The sequence below is a fragment of the Zootoca vivipara genome, chromosome Z1 (assembly GCF_965207765.1).
Source record: "Zootoca vivipara chromosome Z1, rZooViv2.hap1.1, whole genome shotgun sequence".
Classification (NCBI taxonomy): domain Eukaryota; kingdom Metazoa; phylum Chordata; class Lepidosauria; order Squamata; family Lacertidae; genus Zootoca; species Zootoca vivipara.
This window is the reverse complement of record NC_142583.1, coordinates 70,554,058-70,568,899: the sequence shown is the minus strand read 5'-3', so window position 1 is coordinate 70,568,899 and position 14,842 is coordinate 70,554,058. Positions and strand designations below refer to the sequence as shown.

Sequence of the window (14,842 nt, the reverse complement as noted above, 5' to 3'; positions counted from 1 at the left end):
AATGGGGACAGATGGACGGACGTTTCACCTTGAAACAGCCCAAATTCAAAGACAGCCTTCACAAATATAAAGGAAGTGCATGGCCTGTTTCTCCAGAAAGATTATTTCGTGGTCTGATATACATTGGAGGACTCTCAAAAGCAGATTTTCGAGGGTCTGCAAGGAAAGGACGGGAAGAGAACCTCCAATGCATGATCTCTACAGGTGCTGCGCTGGGCAAAACCCGTCCTCTCATCCAGCAGAACTCTTTTTACACGCGTATTTGAGTCTCTGAAAGATGCATGTTAAAGACTTTTGTTCTTTTTCTTCCCTGGCTGCTTCTCATTTTTGCTGCAATGGAAGCGCTGTCGGTGACCAAGCTGTGCACTTGACATCTGAATTTTGGTCCGGTGCATTGCAGCTTTACCACCGCTTCTTTTAAGTATTCTGTTGCGAGCCCATTCCCGAACGCTTCAATTGTTTCTGAACGAGAGAGACAGCTCTTTTCTTGGGTTGTCACACAAGCACATATTATTGGATCACTATGGATGCCGCTTCACATATCAAGGTGCAGGCTAACAACTTTTCGCCTTCTCTCCCCTCCCCACCCTGCATCCCATTGTTCCGTTTCATCCTCATTTACTGCATCCAGCAATTTGCTACCTAACTCTACTCCTAAAAATAGATTGCGGTAGATTTTCCATCATTGCAATCAGGCTACAAAATGTTTGTGCTGAACTTCTGGAGAGTTTGTCGCATAGATGTAACGAATGCTTCAACTGATGTTGTGCGGGAATGAGCTGGGAAGAACCGCAGTGGTAGGAAACCTGTTTTGAAGGGCAGAAAGACACCAAGTGGAACCAAGTTCCACTCAGTGGAGACCAATGGTAGGGAACCTCCAGCTCAGCTCATGGGTCAAACTTCGGCCAGGCCATTCTGGGGTAGCCACAACCACCAACCCTACATCTGATTTCATACATTACATCAGGAATGGGGCAGATAAGGCCAAGGTTTTGCAAGATCCACCAGGAGCTTCAATCATGCTCCCACCCTTGCCTTCCCTTGGTTCAAGGAGGGGAAGAAGTTTCCATTCAATGGAGGAAGCTGCTCCTCCCTCCCAGCACTGCTTCGTTCAAGCTATTAGCTTATTATTCATCTGGGAGTATTTTCTCTGTACAGAAGGAACCGACCTATTCCCAAAATCTGGCCTGCACTCGTTGTTTTCCTTATCCTAAAAGGGCAGGAGAACAAGTTGCACATGGAGGCATCCCAGGGCTGTTATGCGGCACTGATCCAGCTGCTGCAGGGTCATATAGTATTCTCGGTCTATAAAGGAGCTGCAGCTACAGTCATGTTCTAGCCTGGGGGGCCGAAATGCGTGGAGCACGTGTAGGGGGCCTTTTCCCATGGTGCCACTGCAATTCCAGAATTCCCAACTGAGGTCCCTGTTCATCTGGGTCACTTTCTAGCTGTCAGTAGTAAGGAAATACATTTATATTCTGACAGGTTCCTTGATTGATTTGCACTGTCTTTTTGATCGATGGTTCTTCACTGCTTGCTCGGACGAGCACTTTGTTACAGGGAGGCTTCTGGTCTATACTTGCATCATCTTACTATTGTAATGCTTCAGATCTGCTGCTGCTGTTTCACACCTAAATCTGAGATTTTGCACTTTTGGTATAGGGGATTTTACAGGGAATGTTACGGGCCACATGAGGCAATTTTCAGGAAGCAGAGGAGAGTGTTATAGAAACACATAAGGTTCATCAGGGGTATGAACCGCCCTGAGACCTCCGGGTATAGGGCGGTCTATAAATTCAATAAATAATAATAATAGAATTGTAGAATCGCAGAGTTGGAAGGGACCCTGAGGGTCATCTAGTTTAACCTCCTGGAATGCAGGAATCTCAATTAAAGCATCCATGACAGATGGCCAAACAACCTCTGCTTAAAAACCCCCAAGGAAGGAGAGTCTACCACCTTCTTGAGTGAGTCTTTTCCACAGTCACACAGTTTTTACCTTCAGAAAGCTCTGCCTGAGGTTTACTAAGAATCTCCTTTCATGTAACAGTGGTGTCCAAACTTATTTCAAAGAGGGCCAGATTTGATGAAGTGCCGTGGGGGCCGACCAAAGAGCCAACCTTTTTTTTTTTAGGATTGGAGTTTTTAGGATTGGAGTTGCTGTCAGGGGACCACCAAGGGTCAGCAGAGAGCCCGGCGAGGCAGGACAAGGGCTCCGGGATGCAAGGAGCTCACAGCACCACCCAGGAGCCAGCAGAGAGTCTGACGAGGCGGTGCCAGGGGTCAGTGAGGCAGCAGGGAGCTCTGTGGAGGGAGAGGTCTCAGACACTAGGGACACTGATCAGCACTTGAGTGGCTCAGGAGGGGAGGGACACGTCATAGCCCCGTCTCCTCAGCAACGTAGGATCTACAACGCAGAGAGGAGAGGAGGAGATTAAGCGCACCCAAGATACTTTGCTGGAGGTGGTCCCGAAGATCGCCACTCCTGGAATCTGACTCAGACTGAGCGGACATGAGAACTTTGCTCTGCCTTATATATAGTTGTATAATAAAACGCTGTACATATGTACCCGTGGAGTCAGTAGTCTTCACTTGTGGAAAGCACAATCAGCGTCCTCACAGTTGTGGAGCTTTTTTTAGGATTGAAGTCTGTTGAAGAACTTTTTTAGGGTTGGAGTTGTTGAGGTTCTTTTTAGGATTTTACCCCAGGAAATAAACTGCCACAGGGGCCAGATAATAATAATAATAATAATAATAATAATAATAATAATAATAATAATAATAATAATAATTTATTATTTATACCCCGCCCATCTGGCTGGGTTTCCCCAGGCACTCTGGGCGGCTTCCAACAGAAAAATAAAACACGGTAATCTATTAAACATTAAAAGCCTCCCTGAACAGGGCTGCCTTCAGATGTCTTCTAAAAGTCTGGTAGTTGTTTTCCTCTTTGACATCTGTTGGGAGGGCGTTCCACAGGGCAGGCGCCACCACCAAGAAGGCCCTCTGCCTAGTTCCCTGCAACTTGGCTTCTCGCAACGAGGGAACCGCCAGAAGGCCCTCGGTGCTGGACCTCAGTGTCTGGGCAGAATGCTGGAGATGGAGACGCTCCACCTCCGACCTGCGGCGGATTAGGCCCCTGAAATGGACTTTGGAAATCCCTGACTTGAAGCCATTCAAGGCCTACTCTCCAGGGCAAGAGAAAACAAGCTTCCATGTGACAGCTCTTAAGATTACTATCCTACCTCCTCTCAGTCTCCTCTTTTCCAGGCTAAACATACTCGGCTCCTGCAACCATTCCTCATAAGGCCTGGTTTCCAGACCATTTATCATTGCACCTTACCATTTCCAGAAGAGATCTATCTAACCCCTGCTCTCCCCCCACCCCCACCCCCAGTGTTGGCAGCTATCACAGGATAGAGAAAACAGATCCCTACAAAAGCAACATTTTCCCAAATAACAATTTATAAGGAAAATTAAACAATTAGATTATCAAAATAAAAAAAATTCATTCCAGTAGCACCTTAGAGACCAACTAAGTTTGTTCTTGGTATGAGTTTCCGTGTGCATTCACACTTCTTCAGATACACTGAAACAGAAGTCACCAGACCCTTATATATAGTGAGAGGGTGGGGAGGGGTATTACTCAGAAGGGTGGTGGGAATGGGTGATTGGTTAATAAGATTGGGTGGCTGTCTGTAGGCAATGAAAGGTCTTCCTCCCAGAGCTTGAGAAAGAGAACTGTCATTGTTTAGGAGATTATTTTTCAGGCAGACAAAGCCAACCATAAAAGCTTATATAGTGTTTATTGATCACTCACATTCTTATAATAATTTTTGGTTCTGAACAGGCTAAATGCATCTCCTCTGAGATTTCTTTCCATATTAAAATTCACATTTCCTAATTTGTATCTTTGAATTCTTTGTTTCCTCTTCTCTTCTTAAAAATAATTCACTAATCCCGCTGCACATCCAGGAAAGTCTTTTAACAAAATGTGTGCATTGACTGTGTACTCCCCAAATTGTGGGGTGGACCAGGAGAGGTTTCCATATGTTTGAATTTGGTATGCCCTAAATTTCAAGTTGTTATTTGGACTTGCCTGCCATTGGTCCAAAAAACAGTGTGGTTGGGATTTAACACTAGGCCTACTCAGAATAGACCCACTGAAATTAATGAACATGACTAAGTTGGGTCAATTAAATTCAACAAAATTACTCTGAATAAAAATTAGCTTAATTTCACCCTGCATTTTTAAAGTAATACTGCATTATTATTATTTTCTAAAAAGCAAAACCAATCAGAAAAGCTCAGTATGAGTAGGGAAGGGTGGAGAAGTGGAGAAATTATTTGATCTGACTGACACTGTTTCTGAACCCAAATGTTTGACACCACTTACAACACACACCAAGTCCTGGGTGCCAATCAAGTAGAGTCGTACCTTGGTTGTCGACCGCCCTGGAACTCAGACGTTTTGGCTCCCAAACGTCGCAAATCCGGAAGTGATTGTTCCAGTTTGTGAACATTCTTTTGGAACCCGAACGTCCGACGCGGCTTCCGTGGCTTCTGATTGGCTGCAGGAACTTCCTGCAGCCAATCAGAAGCCACAATTTGGTTTCCAAACATTTTGGAAGTCGAACAGACTTCCGGAACGGATTCCATTTGACTTCCACGGTAAGACTGTATAAGACCAGAGTCACTGTCCCTCTGATTGGCTCCAGGAAATCTAGAAATTGCACCTCTTTGTCATGACTGGAAGAAATACAGTATGTAGCCATTCTATGTAAGGGTAGCTGAAGTCATTAATCACTATAACAGCTCCTCTTTTGGATGCTTCCTTCACTTAATTCTGCATCTCAATGCCTCCCTGAACATTTTGATTGCAGGGACAATAGCACACATCCCCAGTACAAAATTACTCAATTCCCACCACCAACTGAAGCCAACAAGTGACGCAGGAGATTTGCATTTCACGGTGGAGCTTGCACTTTTTAAAATAAAAAATATGTTTTTGTCCCTGTGCTGTACACATGCTACTGCTCTGGTTCCACTTATATTGGTGCTTCCAGCAGGGTAAATAGGTGTGGGTATTGCATACCCTCCAACATTTCTATAACAAAAATAGGGACATCCCATTCCATAATAGTCATTTTACCATTTATACCTCACAAATTTTACTGGGTTGCTGCCGTCACTCTGGACAGCTTCCAACATACAGTATATAAAAACAGAATGAAACATTACAGGGAAAACCTTCCCTATACAGGATTCCCTTCAGACGGTTTGGGGGTTGGATAACTCCATACCCTCCAACATTTTTCCAGTGAAAATAGGGACATCCTAAGGTAAACGGCGTTTCCGTGCTCTGCTCTGGTTCGCCAGAAGCGGCTTAGTCATGCTGGACACGTGACCCGGAAGCTGTACGCCGGCTCCCTTGGCCAATAAAGCAAGATGAGCGCCGCAACCCCAGAGTCATCCGTGACTGGACCTAATAGTCAGGGGTCCCTTTATCTTCACCTAAGGCAGGCATGTTCAAAGTCCGTTTCAGGGGCCTAATCCAGCCTGCCGGTCGATTTAATCCGGCTCCCATGGCAGTATATGTCCTGGGGTAAAATCCTTTAAAAAGCTCAGCAACTACAATCCCCCAAAAAGCTCAGCAACTTTGGTCGGCCCTCACACATGTTCACTTCATCAAATCCAGCCCTCTTTGAAAAAAAAGTTTGGGCACCCCTGTTCTAAGGAAAAGTGGGGTCAAATCAGAAACCAGGACGGCTTCTCTAAATCAGGGATGTCCCTGGAAAATAGGGACACTTGGAGGGTCTGGTATTGTGCAAACCCCTCCAGGTTCTCCAAAATGAACCTCAGGGGCATCAGAAACCCAAATCAGTCCAACAAAATGGACATGTTAATAATACCCGCACCCTCATACAATGATTATTGGGCACGAAACTCAGCTTGTAGCAATGCCAAGGAAACAGAAGTACCACTGACCTTACAATCCTCACTGCAGGTGTAAGGTCAGAACATACCACCACCAAGTAAGAGTGCCCATTCACAGTTATAAGGCTTTCTCATTCAGTCACCAATTGACAGAGCTTTCAAATGAGCTCCGTTCGGACTCAGATGTTTGTGCCACGTCAAACCAAACTACAGAACCGCTAACACACACGGGGAGGAGAACTTTAACACTGGCGCATAAAACTGCTGACACAACACAATCAAAGGAGATTTGAAGCGTTTCCCATTACTAACTTGTCAGATATAGCGAAAAAATGAGCCAAGGTAGAAAGAGGGGGGCGGCTTTACTTTGTTTGTTTGAACTGAGAGCCATCTGTAAAATTCCACTGCTGGTTTCTACAACTCAACTTCTTTGCTTTTCCAGTTCGGAGGCTTCTAAAACCACCAAGCTTAATCCTCTGAGATCACTACACCCTGTAACAACTCTCACCACTGTGCAAACCGACAGTGGAGGGGAAGGATGGGGATCTGAAACATGAAACTGCCATTCTCATATATTACTTTGCTGATGATCGACACCTACAGTGGTTATACAGCATGCAGAAGATGAATTTGCCAATTCTATTTCTAGAAAGGCTCATTCCGCACGGCACATGCCAAATAAACCAGATTAAAACTGAAACCATAAACAAGACAAACCGATTGCAGACTTGATTAATTTTCTAAATCAGAAATGAACCCTTTTTTTTTATAACAAACACCAACCATTTGCAGCGCAGGCAGCAAACTGTATCAAACAAGAACTTACCCGTCTTCCCCAAAGGAAGCTGACAAACTAACTTAAGCAGACTTCACAATGTGGCTGTCACAAGCCAGAGTGGCTTAAACCGAACCGACTCAGTAAACAGACACTAACTTCAAGTTTGTAAAGAACGGTGATCTACATTTTGCTAACTGTGAATTCTAGAGAGCTTTTTATAGAAGAGATTGCTTAAATGGAGGAAGCTGGGAGGGAGGGAGGGACATTCTACACCAATATACTTTTAAAACCAACTGGTGGTTTTGAAGAGAGGTGGAGCAATATTTTAAGGGTGGGAGCTCAGCACTGGCAAATGCACAACTATCAGTCGTACAAAAGAGCATTTATATGCTTGGAGCTTCCTAAAGGAAACCAGGCAGAAGGGAAAGGAGAGCCAGGAGGACAAGGAAATATTGAAACAGGAACTCCAGGACAAACAAGGGCGAGCGATCAAAGGACCAACATCTACGATGGATTCTTGCAATGGGCGGCTGTTCCCAGAGAGTTAAAAAGCCTTATATTTGGCCCACAACAGGACATAAACTTAAACGTCAGTTAACAAAGGAGGGAAAATGCACCAGCACATTAATTAAGCTGCCCAAATTAGGAAGACAAATACTGGCTTCAGGTTAAAATCAGAGAAAAGGAAAGTGACTAAGAATGGGTAAACAGCAAAACAAAAGGAATTACACTGAACATGTAATTTCATCCTATTTCAGTTCTCCACTGTGGGCCAAACTACATGCAGCACTAAATGTGCCACTTGGAAGCATATCAGGGTTTTTTTGTTTTTTAATAATGGGTGTGAGGGTCCCTAATTTCCACTGGGACCCTTTTCTCCCCAGTCTGAACGCTAGTAAAAAAAAAAATCTCCTGCCTCGGCTATTAGCTTTAGAGGGAAAGGCAATCATTACAGCCAATGACTCCTTTTTGGGGGGGTGGGGGGGAATGCACATTTTTCACTCTCCCCAAGTCAATGCCTACATACACCTTCCTTTATGTACAACAGGGTCTGGCATTCTCCACACACATGGCATTTCTGCCACTTGTCGAACTGCAATCCCCCCCCCTTCCTTCCCCTCAAGAATACAAGTTGGCTTGTTTTTTTTCCATTCCACCCCACTTCTAAACTTGGGGCAGGGATAGAGACACCAAGACCCAGAGTTGGTTGTACAGTTCCTCTGGCCGTGTTCAGATTCAAACACATGGTAGGCCAAGTTCTTAAAGGGATGATGGGCAGAGATTTGGCCCATCTTTCAACACCCAGTTCTTGCCAAAGGAGGGCACTGACAGGGAGACTGGCCATACCAGCAAGGAAGGCTACACAAAAAAGGCTAGCAGGAAGTGTGATATCACTCACGATAAATAACTCTTGGCCAAGCTTGCTTATTGATTTAATTAGCAAGAACAGCGATACACAGCTCCTGCTCGCGTGCTGCCAACTGGTTAAGGTCACAGAGCCACTGTCCATGTCACTGCTTAAGTCCTTCATGTACCTTTCAACTTGGAGCTTATCACATTCACATCCACTTCATTTGCATCCATTTGTTGCTGATTATAATATTTCTTATTCTGTTTGCCACATTTACAGACTGCTTTTCGCCATGCATGGTCTCAAAACGGTATTCTGAACTTAAAAATGGAAAGCGTGATGCTGGTGGTCAATGAAAGAGGTTTAAGGACTCTCTCAAGGCAAATCTAAAAAAAAATGTGGTATAAAAACAGACAACTGGGAAGCACAGGCCTCCAAGCGCTCCAACTGGAGAACAGCCTTTACCAAAGGTGTCATGAGCTTTGAAGATGCTCAAACTCAGGACGAAAGGGAGAAACGAGCTAAGAGGAAGGCACGCTTGACAAACCCTCACCGTGATCAACTCCCACTCGGAAACCTATGTCCCCACTGTGGAAGGAGGTGTGGATCCAGAATTGTAAAACCGTGTTCCTGGAAGACAATCTTACTCAGCTACGAGTGATCACCAAAGAAGAAGAAGAGCGAGAGAGAGAACCCCACCAGTGGGCATGGAGTTCTACAGAAGTCCCCCACAGGGGAGGAAACCCAGGTAGGGATGGGAGATGAAAGCAGTGGCACACACAGCAGGAAGGAGGGCTCATTCCATTATACAAGTACTCTGACCCAAGTTTCTAAAAATGGGATTTGCACTAACAGACTGCTTCTCAAGATGGAGACATTCCACTAGCACCGTCTGAATGGTCTCAGGTTGAAAGACAATAAAAACACTGTGCCTCCATAAAACATTTAGCATTTAGCTGCCCAGAAAATCTCATAAGCAACAACCGACACAATCTGAATTGCACTAAGGCTGCAGAGTAGTAAGTTAGATCGCAGCAAAAGAGTGATAACGGCAATAGACGATGGCTTCTAGCATACAAATATATACAGTACAGGACCTGAACATTTGTTGGAGTATAGGACATCAACACTAAGCAAACAGAACAGGGTATACAGAACAGTTCCCAGATATTCCAGTCATTCTCTCGTGCTTATGTGAATGGAAGGGTCTCTTACCTGTATCTTTATTGGCCAGGTGAAGTTGCTCACGTAGACAAAGAAAGTGATGTTGGGATTGTTGCGGAAGTCAAACTTCTCATTGGAGAAGCTGTCCTTGTACTCCTTGATTTGGCTCTTTGAAACCACCGGAATCTCCTCCCCTGCCTGGGTGCCAGCTGTTGGGAGTATTTTAAAAGAAACATTCTCATCTGTCGGGAGTGAAGATTTTCAGGCTCAGGTTCAAATCCTCACTTAGCCACAAGGCTTACTTGGTGGCCTTGAGCCCTCTCAAACTAATCTACCTCAAAGGGTTGTTGGAAGGGCAAAATGGGTTGGGGGGGGAGCCCTTAGGGCAAAGCCAAAATGTAACTGAAATGAAATAAAGATATACGTTTTTGTGCAAATCCTTAGTAACAGTACAAGGGGTGCTCTTAAATTATACAGCAGCGCTAGTTGATAAAACAAATTATTCTGTTTCAACAAGGCAGTACTGAGCTCAGTTTCATTACTGCGATTAAGAAACCCACAAACAACTGTTGCATACAAAATTAACATTTCGGCTGCCAACGCAAGCATTCAAGATCTGGAAATCGGATAAACTGTTCTACTTCGTTTCTCAGATTATCTTTAGAGTTAAGTTATGCCTCAATATACAGACTATTACACGGCACAGCAGCCTTCTAAATCCCTAAGTCGCCCATAGGGTATCTGCATATAAAGAGGCTATAAGCCAGAACTGGCTGCCTGATCCGCAAGCCGCCTCTTGCCACCGGCTGAGTTTGCTGTGCACCAACTGTGTGAGAAAGACAATCTGTCTAGCTAAGGAGGAAAAAGGAAAGGTGGAAACTCTGGCACAGACAGTCTATGTGGCAAGATGAAGGGGAGCAAGCAGAGAGAAAAGCAGGAAGCAGAACAACAAGGAGCCGGAAGTTGAGGGATGGAGGGTGCCAAGAGGAAATGGAAGGAGTTTGGGCGGTAGAGGAAGCTTTTCAAGGCCAATGAAGGAGCAAGGTCGGAGGGGGACTGGTCTCTGGTTTAAATATGCCACCACTGCTTTCCAGACATTTCTAGTTCAGACACTGGGCATTTGGAAACGGAAAGAATTGTCCTCACCTGCAAAACTCGTTGACCAAGTGATGTTGAGGTTGAAGTTTTTAGAAGCATTGATAAACATGTCCAGGTCTCTGTTTTGCTGATTTCAGGGAACAAAGAAAGAAGCACAGATTAATGGCTTACACACACACAGAGAGAGAGAGCAGCTTCCGTCAAGTTTTGCCAGCACTGCTTGGGCAAGAACAAAGGCATGCCAAAAAAACCCTAAAACAGCCCAATAGGATTCAAGCTTACCTGTGCCACATTAAAACACAGCACTGATTAGTTTCTGTTTGCCAAATATTTTTGCTTTTTTCCCTTTATTTCAGGAAGTGGGAACATAGAATCCAAAATCCTACCATTTTACCCTGTGTTCACAAGACAGGAAGATTCTGACTTGCACAGAATACCACTTTATTCGAGACAAGAAATCAAAAAGAGGCTTAAAAAAAAAGCAAGCATAAAAACCCACACTGGGTTATGCATACACTTGTTCTCTGGAATTCCCAAAGTCATTTCCATAATAATATCCCAAGGAGCCACAGAAGGCACTACTAAGTAAATTAGCCTTCCTTCAGCTTGTTCTGCAAAGAGAAATGTCCAATATGAAGTCAAGCAGACTAAACCTGTGACTTCCTATAAAGGCAAGATAAGCGCTCCCTATAATAAACTGAGCTCAGCCATTCTGAGCGGTCAACACAGAATGGCAAAGAACAGCAGGTACAGAGGGTTGGAACTACAAAGACGCATGGGGACAGCCATAGCAGAAATGTACTAGGGCTTTGCCCTCGAAATGCATTATTTCAGTGTGATACCTGAAACCAGGGCCGTGACACCTTTTCTTAAGAGAATATTGAGCTGGTCTTTGACCATAATAAATTATGGTGATGATGCTCATAATGTAGAGAATATCTATTTTCAGGGGGGAAAGTCTATTTTCCTAGACCAGCTCTCAATTAGCCCTTAAAAAAAACAAAAGGCACCTGCCTCCTACTGGTTAGAGCAGGAACCACAGATATATCTGGATCACTGCATGGAGACAAAAACCCATTTGTATAATAATAATAATAATAATAATAATAATAATAATAATAATAATTGACTGCTCCTATGGATCCTCTACAGTGATGCCATGATGTCAATATGGTTGTGTGGCTCCCCAATAATTATTGGATTTTGCCATGATTAAAACAAAATTAAATTTAAAAACTTATTTTGTTTTTAAAATTACCTACTGTTCTCACATGCCCCCCCCCCTTCCTGGGATACTGTGGTGTCAAAAGGTTTTTGGAAAAACTAGAGAACCCCTCCCAAATTTGTCCATTTAAAAAAAATGGTTTTGGTGGGTTTTTGTTTTTGTTTTAAACTGACTTGCTTATGCCAAAATGTTTTTAGTGATCCCCCTATCCCCAAAGTTGTGTGTTTGTTTTTTTATTTAAATAAGAACCCACATTTACACATCTGTGACACATACTCTTATATTACTGTCCCCTCAAGGATTGGCCATGCAGCCCTTGGCCTAGAAATGTCAGCCCCAAGGCCACAGGACTTCACACGCAGGAGTATAAATTATCAATTACAACAGTCGCTGGAAGCTGACTCTCAGTGTAACTGCAAGTTTTAAAAATAATTAAAATTTTATAAAAATTCAAAACCAGCCATTTCTTACAAATGGCTATACAGCAACAAACTCCATGGCTAATTACACGTATGCCTTGCGGTCATCAATTTATCTCAACTCGAGTTCCCCAACACTAGGAACAGAACTGCAGGAGCTTCTCACACAGTGCAAAATGAGCACAAACTGGCACTGAAAGGAGTTTGCATGCCGTCTTGTTGTGGGCGGGGGGGGGGGGGAGAGAAGAGTTGATCTCTGCATACAGCCTACTGACCGTCAGCCAGAGAGAACCAGGGCGTTTTAATAAACAACGTGAAATGCAATTGGGATAATTTACTAACCTCTTCGGGCGTCGCTACGAAATTGATTGCCGTGTAATAACGATCATCTTCTTGCGAAAGGCTGAAGGTGAACTGATAGTCGATGAGGAGAGTGTCTATATAAAAGTACACAAATTGGAGTTAGGTGCCGCCATGGCATAAAGCCAGAGTCAGCCCGAGGCAGGAAGTTTGCTACTTGCTAGGATATAAATATGAGCCTGTTGCATGGCTGGCCCTTGCACATGAGCAGGAAAGGCAGAGAGTGGGGAGTGCAAGCGGATGCAGGGCAGCAGCCAAGAGTAGAGGCCAGGTTAGCCTTGCCCAACCCACTGCAGGCCCATCTAGCCACCTGCTCTCTACTTCTCAACTCAGCAAATGCAGTGCAAGGATGACCATAGTAATGGGCTCATGAAGCATGACTCAAATAATACAAGGCAAGCCTCTGAAAAACCTCGCGCTGCACACATGCGGAATGTTGTTTTTGCAGTATGTTGCATCCGCCACCATTATGCGCAAGGAGCCTGGGCTCAGGTCACGGAACAACACCTTGCATCTTCTCTGCTGGTTTTTCACCACTTCCTTAAGTCTTGTTTGTTCTTGTAGGCATTTAATTTATCTGGTTAATCCTTCATTTAGTTTTTATCTGCCGCTCTGTTTGCATTTTAGTTTTTAATTGGTTTTTAATGCCTTGTTTGATCGCTTTAAATTGTTTATGATTGCATTGTTAGCGTCTATTAGAGGGAAAGGTGGGATGAAAATAGGCTCAGGCAAACAAACGGTTTGCATTCGCACAGCTATCTTTCTTTTCTTTTCTCTCTTTTGCTTTCAAGTGCCTCCTTAACACGTATCTGCTCGCTCTAACTGGCCCTCTTCTGTTTTTACAGCCTTTCCATTAATGTGACTTGACTTTATTATTAGATTGCAAGCCCACAGGCAAGATCGGAACTTTTAACTTCTTTTCAAGCACCTACAAATGTGAGGTGGGCGGAGATGTGTGTGCCTGCGTGTGCACACACTGAATAAAAAACACCTAATTAATTCCACTGGAGGGTTTTGATCCTTATCCTTTATCCAATGGTAAAAATAATGACCAGGGTGCTTCAGAAGAATTCAGCAACCCCTTACACATATCTCTAAGTACAGTGGTACCTCGCAAGACGAATGCCCTGCAAAACGTAATTTTTCACAAGACGGATGCGTCTTGCTATCTGATGGTGACTCTCAAGATGAATTCGTTTTGCGAAAAATTCGTCTTGCAAATCGCGGTTTCCCATAGGAATGCATTGAAATTTAATTAATGCATTCCTATGGGGGGGGGGAGAAATTTCAATGCATTCCTATGGGAAACCGCAATTCGCAAGATGAATTTTTCGCAAAACGAATTGACTTACGGAACGAATTAAATTCGTCTTGCGAGGCACCACTGTATCTTTATTTAAATGTATTTTTGTGGAGATAATATGGCACAGCTTTTCTGAATGTCATGGGCTGCGGAACAGGCCTCTGAATCACCAAACTGTCTAGACCAGCTTCTTACAAATATCCATTATGAGAAGCCTGCCGTCAACTATTAAAGCTTGCTATTTCAATCTTATGGGGACCCAGGTGGTGCTGTGGGTTAAACCACAGAGCCTAGGGCTTGCTGATCAGAAGGTCGGCGGTTCGAATCCCTGTGACGGGGTGAGCTCCCGTTGCTCGGTCCCAGCTCCTGCCAACCTAGCAGTTTGAAAGCACATCAAAGTGCAAGTAGATAAATAGGAACCGCTACAGCGGGAAGGTAAACGGCATTTCCGTGTGCTGCTCTGGTTTGCCAGAAGTGGCTTTGTCATGCTGGCCACATGACCTGGAAGCTGTACGCCGGCTCCCTCGGCCAATAATGCGAGATGAGCGCCGCAACCCCAGAGTCAGTCACGACTGGACCTAATGGTCAGGGGGCCCTTTACCTTTATTTCAATCTTAGCATCAAGTCCATCATCTCTGCAGCTCCCCTAGACATGCACCTTCATTCTCTTTCCCTTCACCTTTCTCCTGTCGACGCCCCGCCCCCTCCTTTCTAGGACCCTTCTGCTTCTTGCCTCCGGAAGTTCCTAACCACCTCTTGAGAAGGCAAGAGCAAACTGGATGGAAGAGCAATTGCACCTACAGCTGGAACAGCAGCCCCTCAAGCCAAGACTGAAGCCACTTTTGTCAACTGCAGTCTAAAATGCTGAACTGCAGCTCATCGAGTAACGGCAGCTCTGGGTGCATCCACTTAGGGAAGTAGAAAGAGAGACAGACCTCGTTCCATTGGGGGACTGTCAGAAGATGCCAACCATTTTAGACCAATGGGCACATCTGCAAACCCAAGGAAGTGTCGCAGGAGCCACACTTACACACTATGACTAAGCACACACTGCAACCTATTCTGTTGGCTACAACAGAATGCTGCTTTCAGATCTAATTTCAGTGGGGAGAGCACTAGTGGGTGCCAGAGACAGGTACCCCATGGTAACCCCTGGCTTAGAGAACAAGCACACATTATTTATATAGCACAATTTGTGTGTTTGGCA

The 14,842-nt window shown here is 44.5% G+C and overlaps 1 protein-coding gene across 2 annotated transcripts in view; it reads right to left on the bottom strand.

Annotated features, from left to right (window-relative positions):
• ATRN (attractin) overlaps positions 1-14,842 on the bottom strand; it is a 153,275-nt gene that overhangs the window by 41,672 nt on the left and 96,761 nt on the right. For both annotated transcript variants that reach the window (XM_035101162.3, XM_088661154.1), the window contains exons 22-24: positions 12,315-12,409; positions 10,377-10,455; positions 9,282-9,439 (exon numbers count right to left, since the gene is read on the bottom strand). In XM_035101162.3, coding sequence (XP_034957053.3) covers positions 9,282-9,439; positions 10,377-10,455; positions 12,315-12,409 — 332 coding nt within the window. The remainder of the gene's footprint in view (positions 1-9,281; positions 9,440-10,376; positions 10,456-12,314; positions 12,410-14,842) is intronic.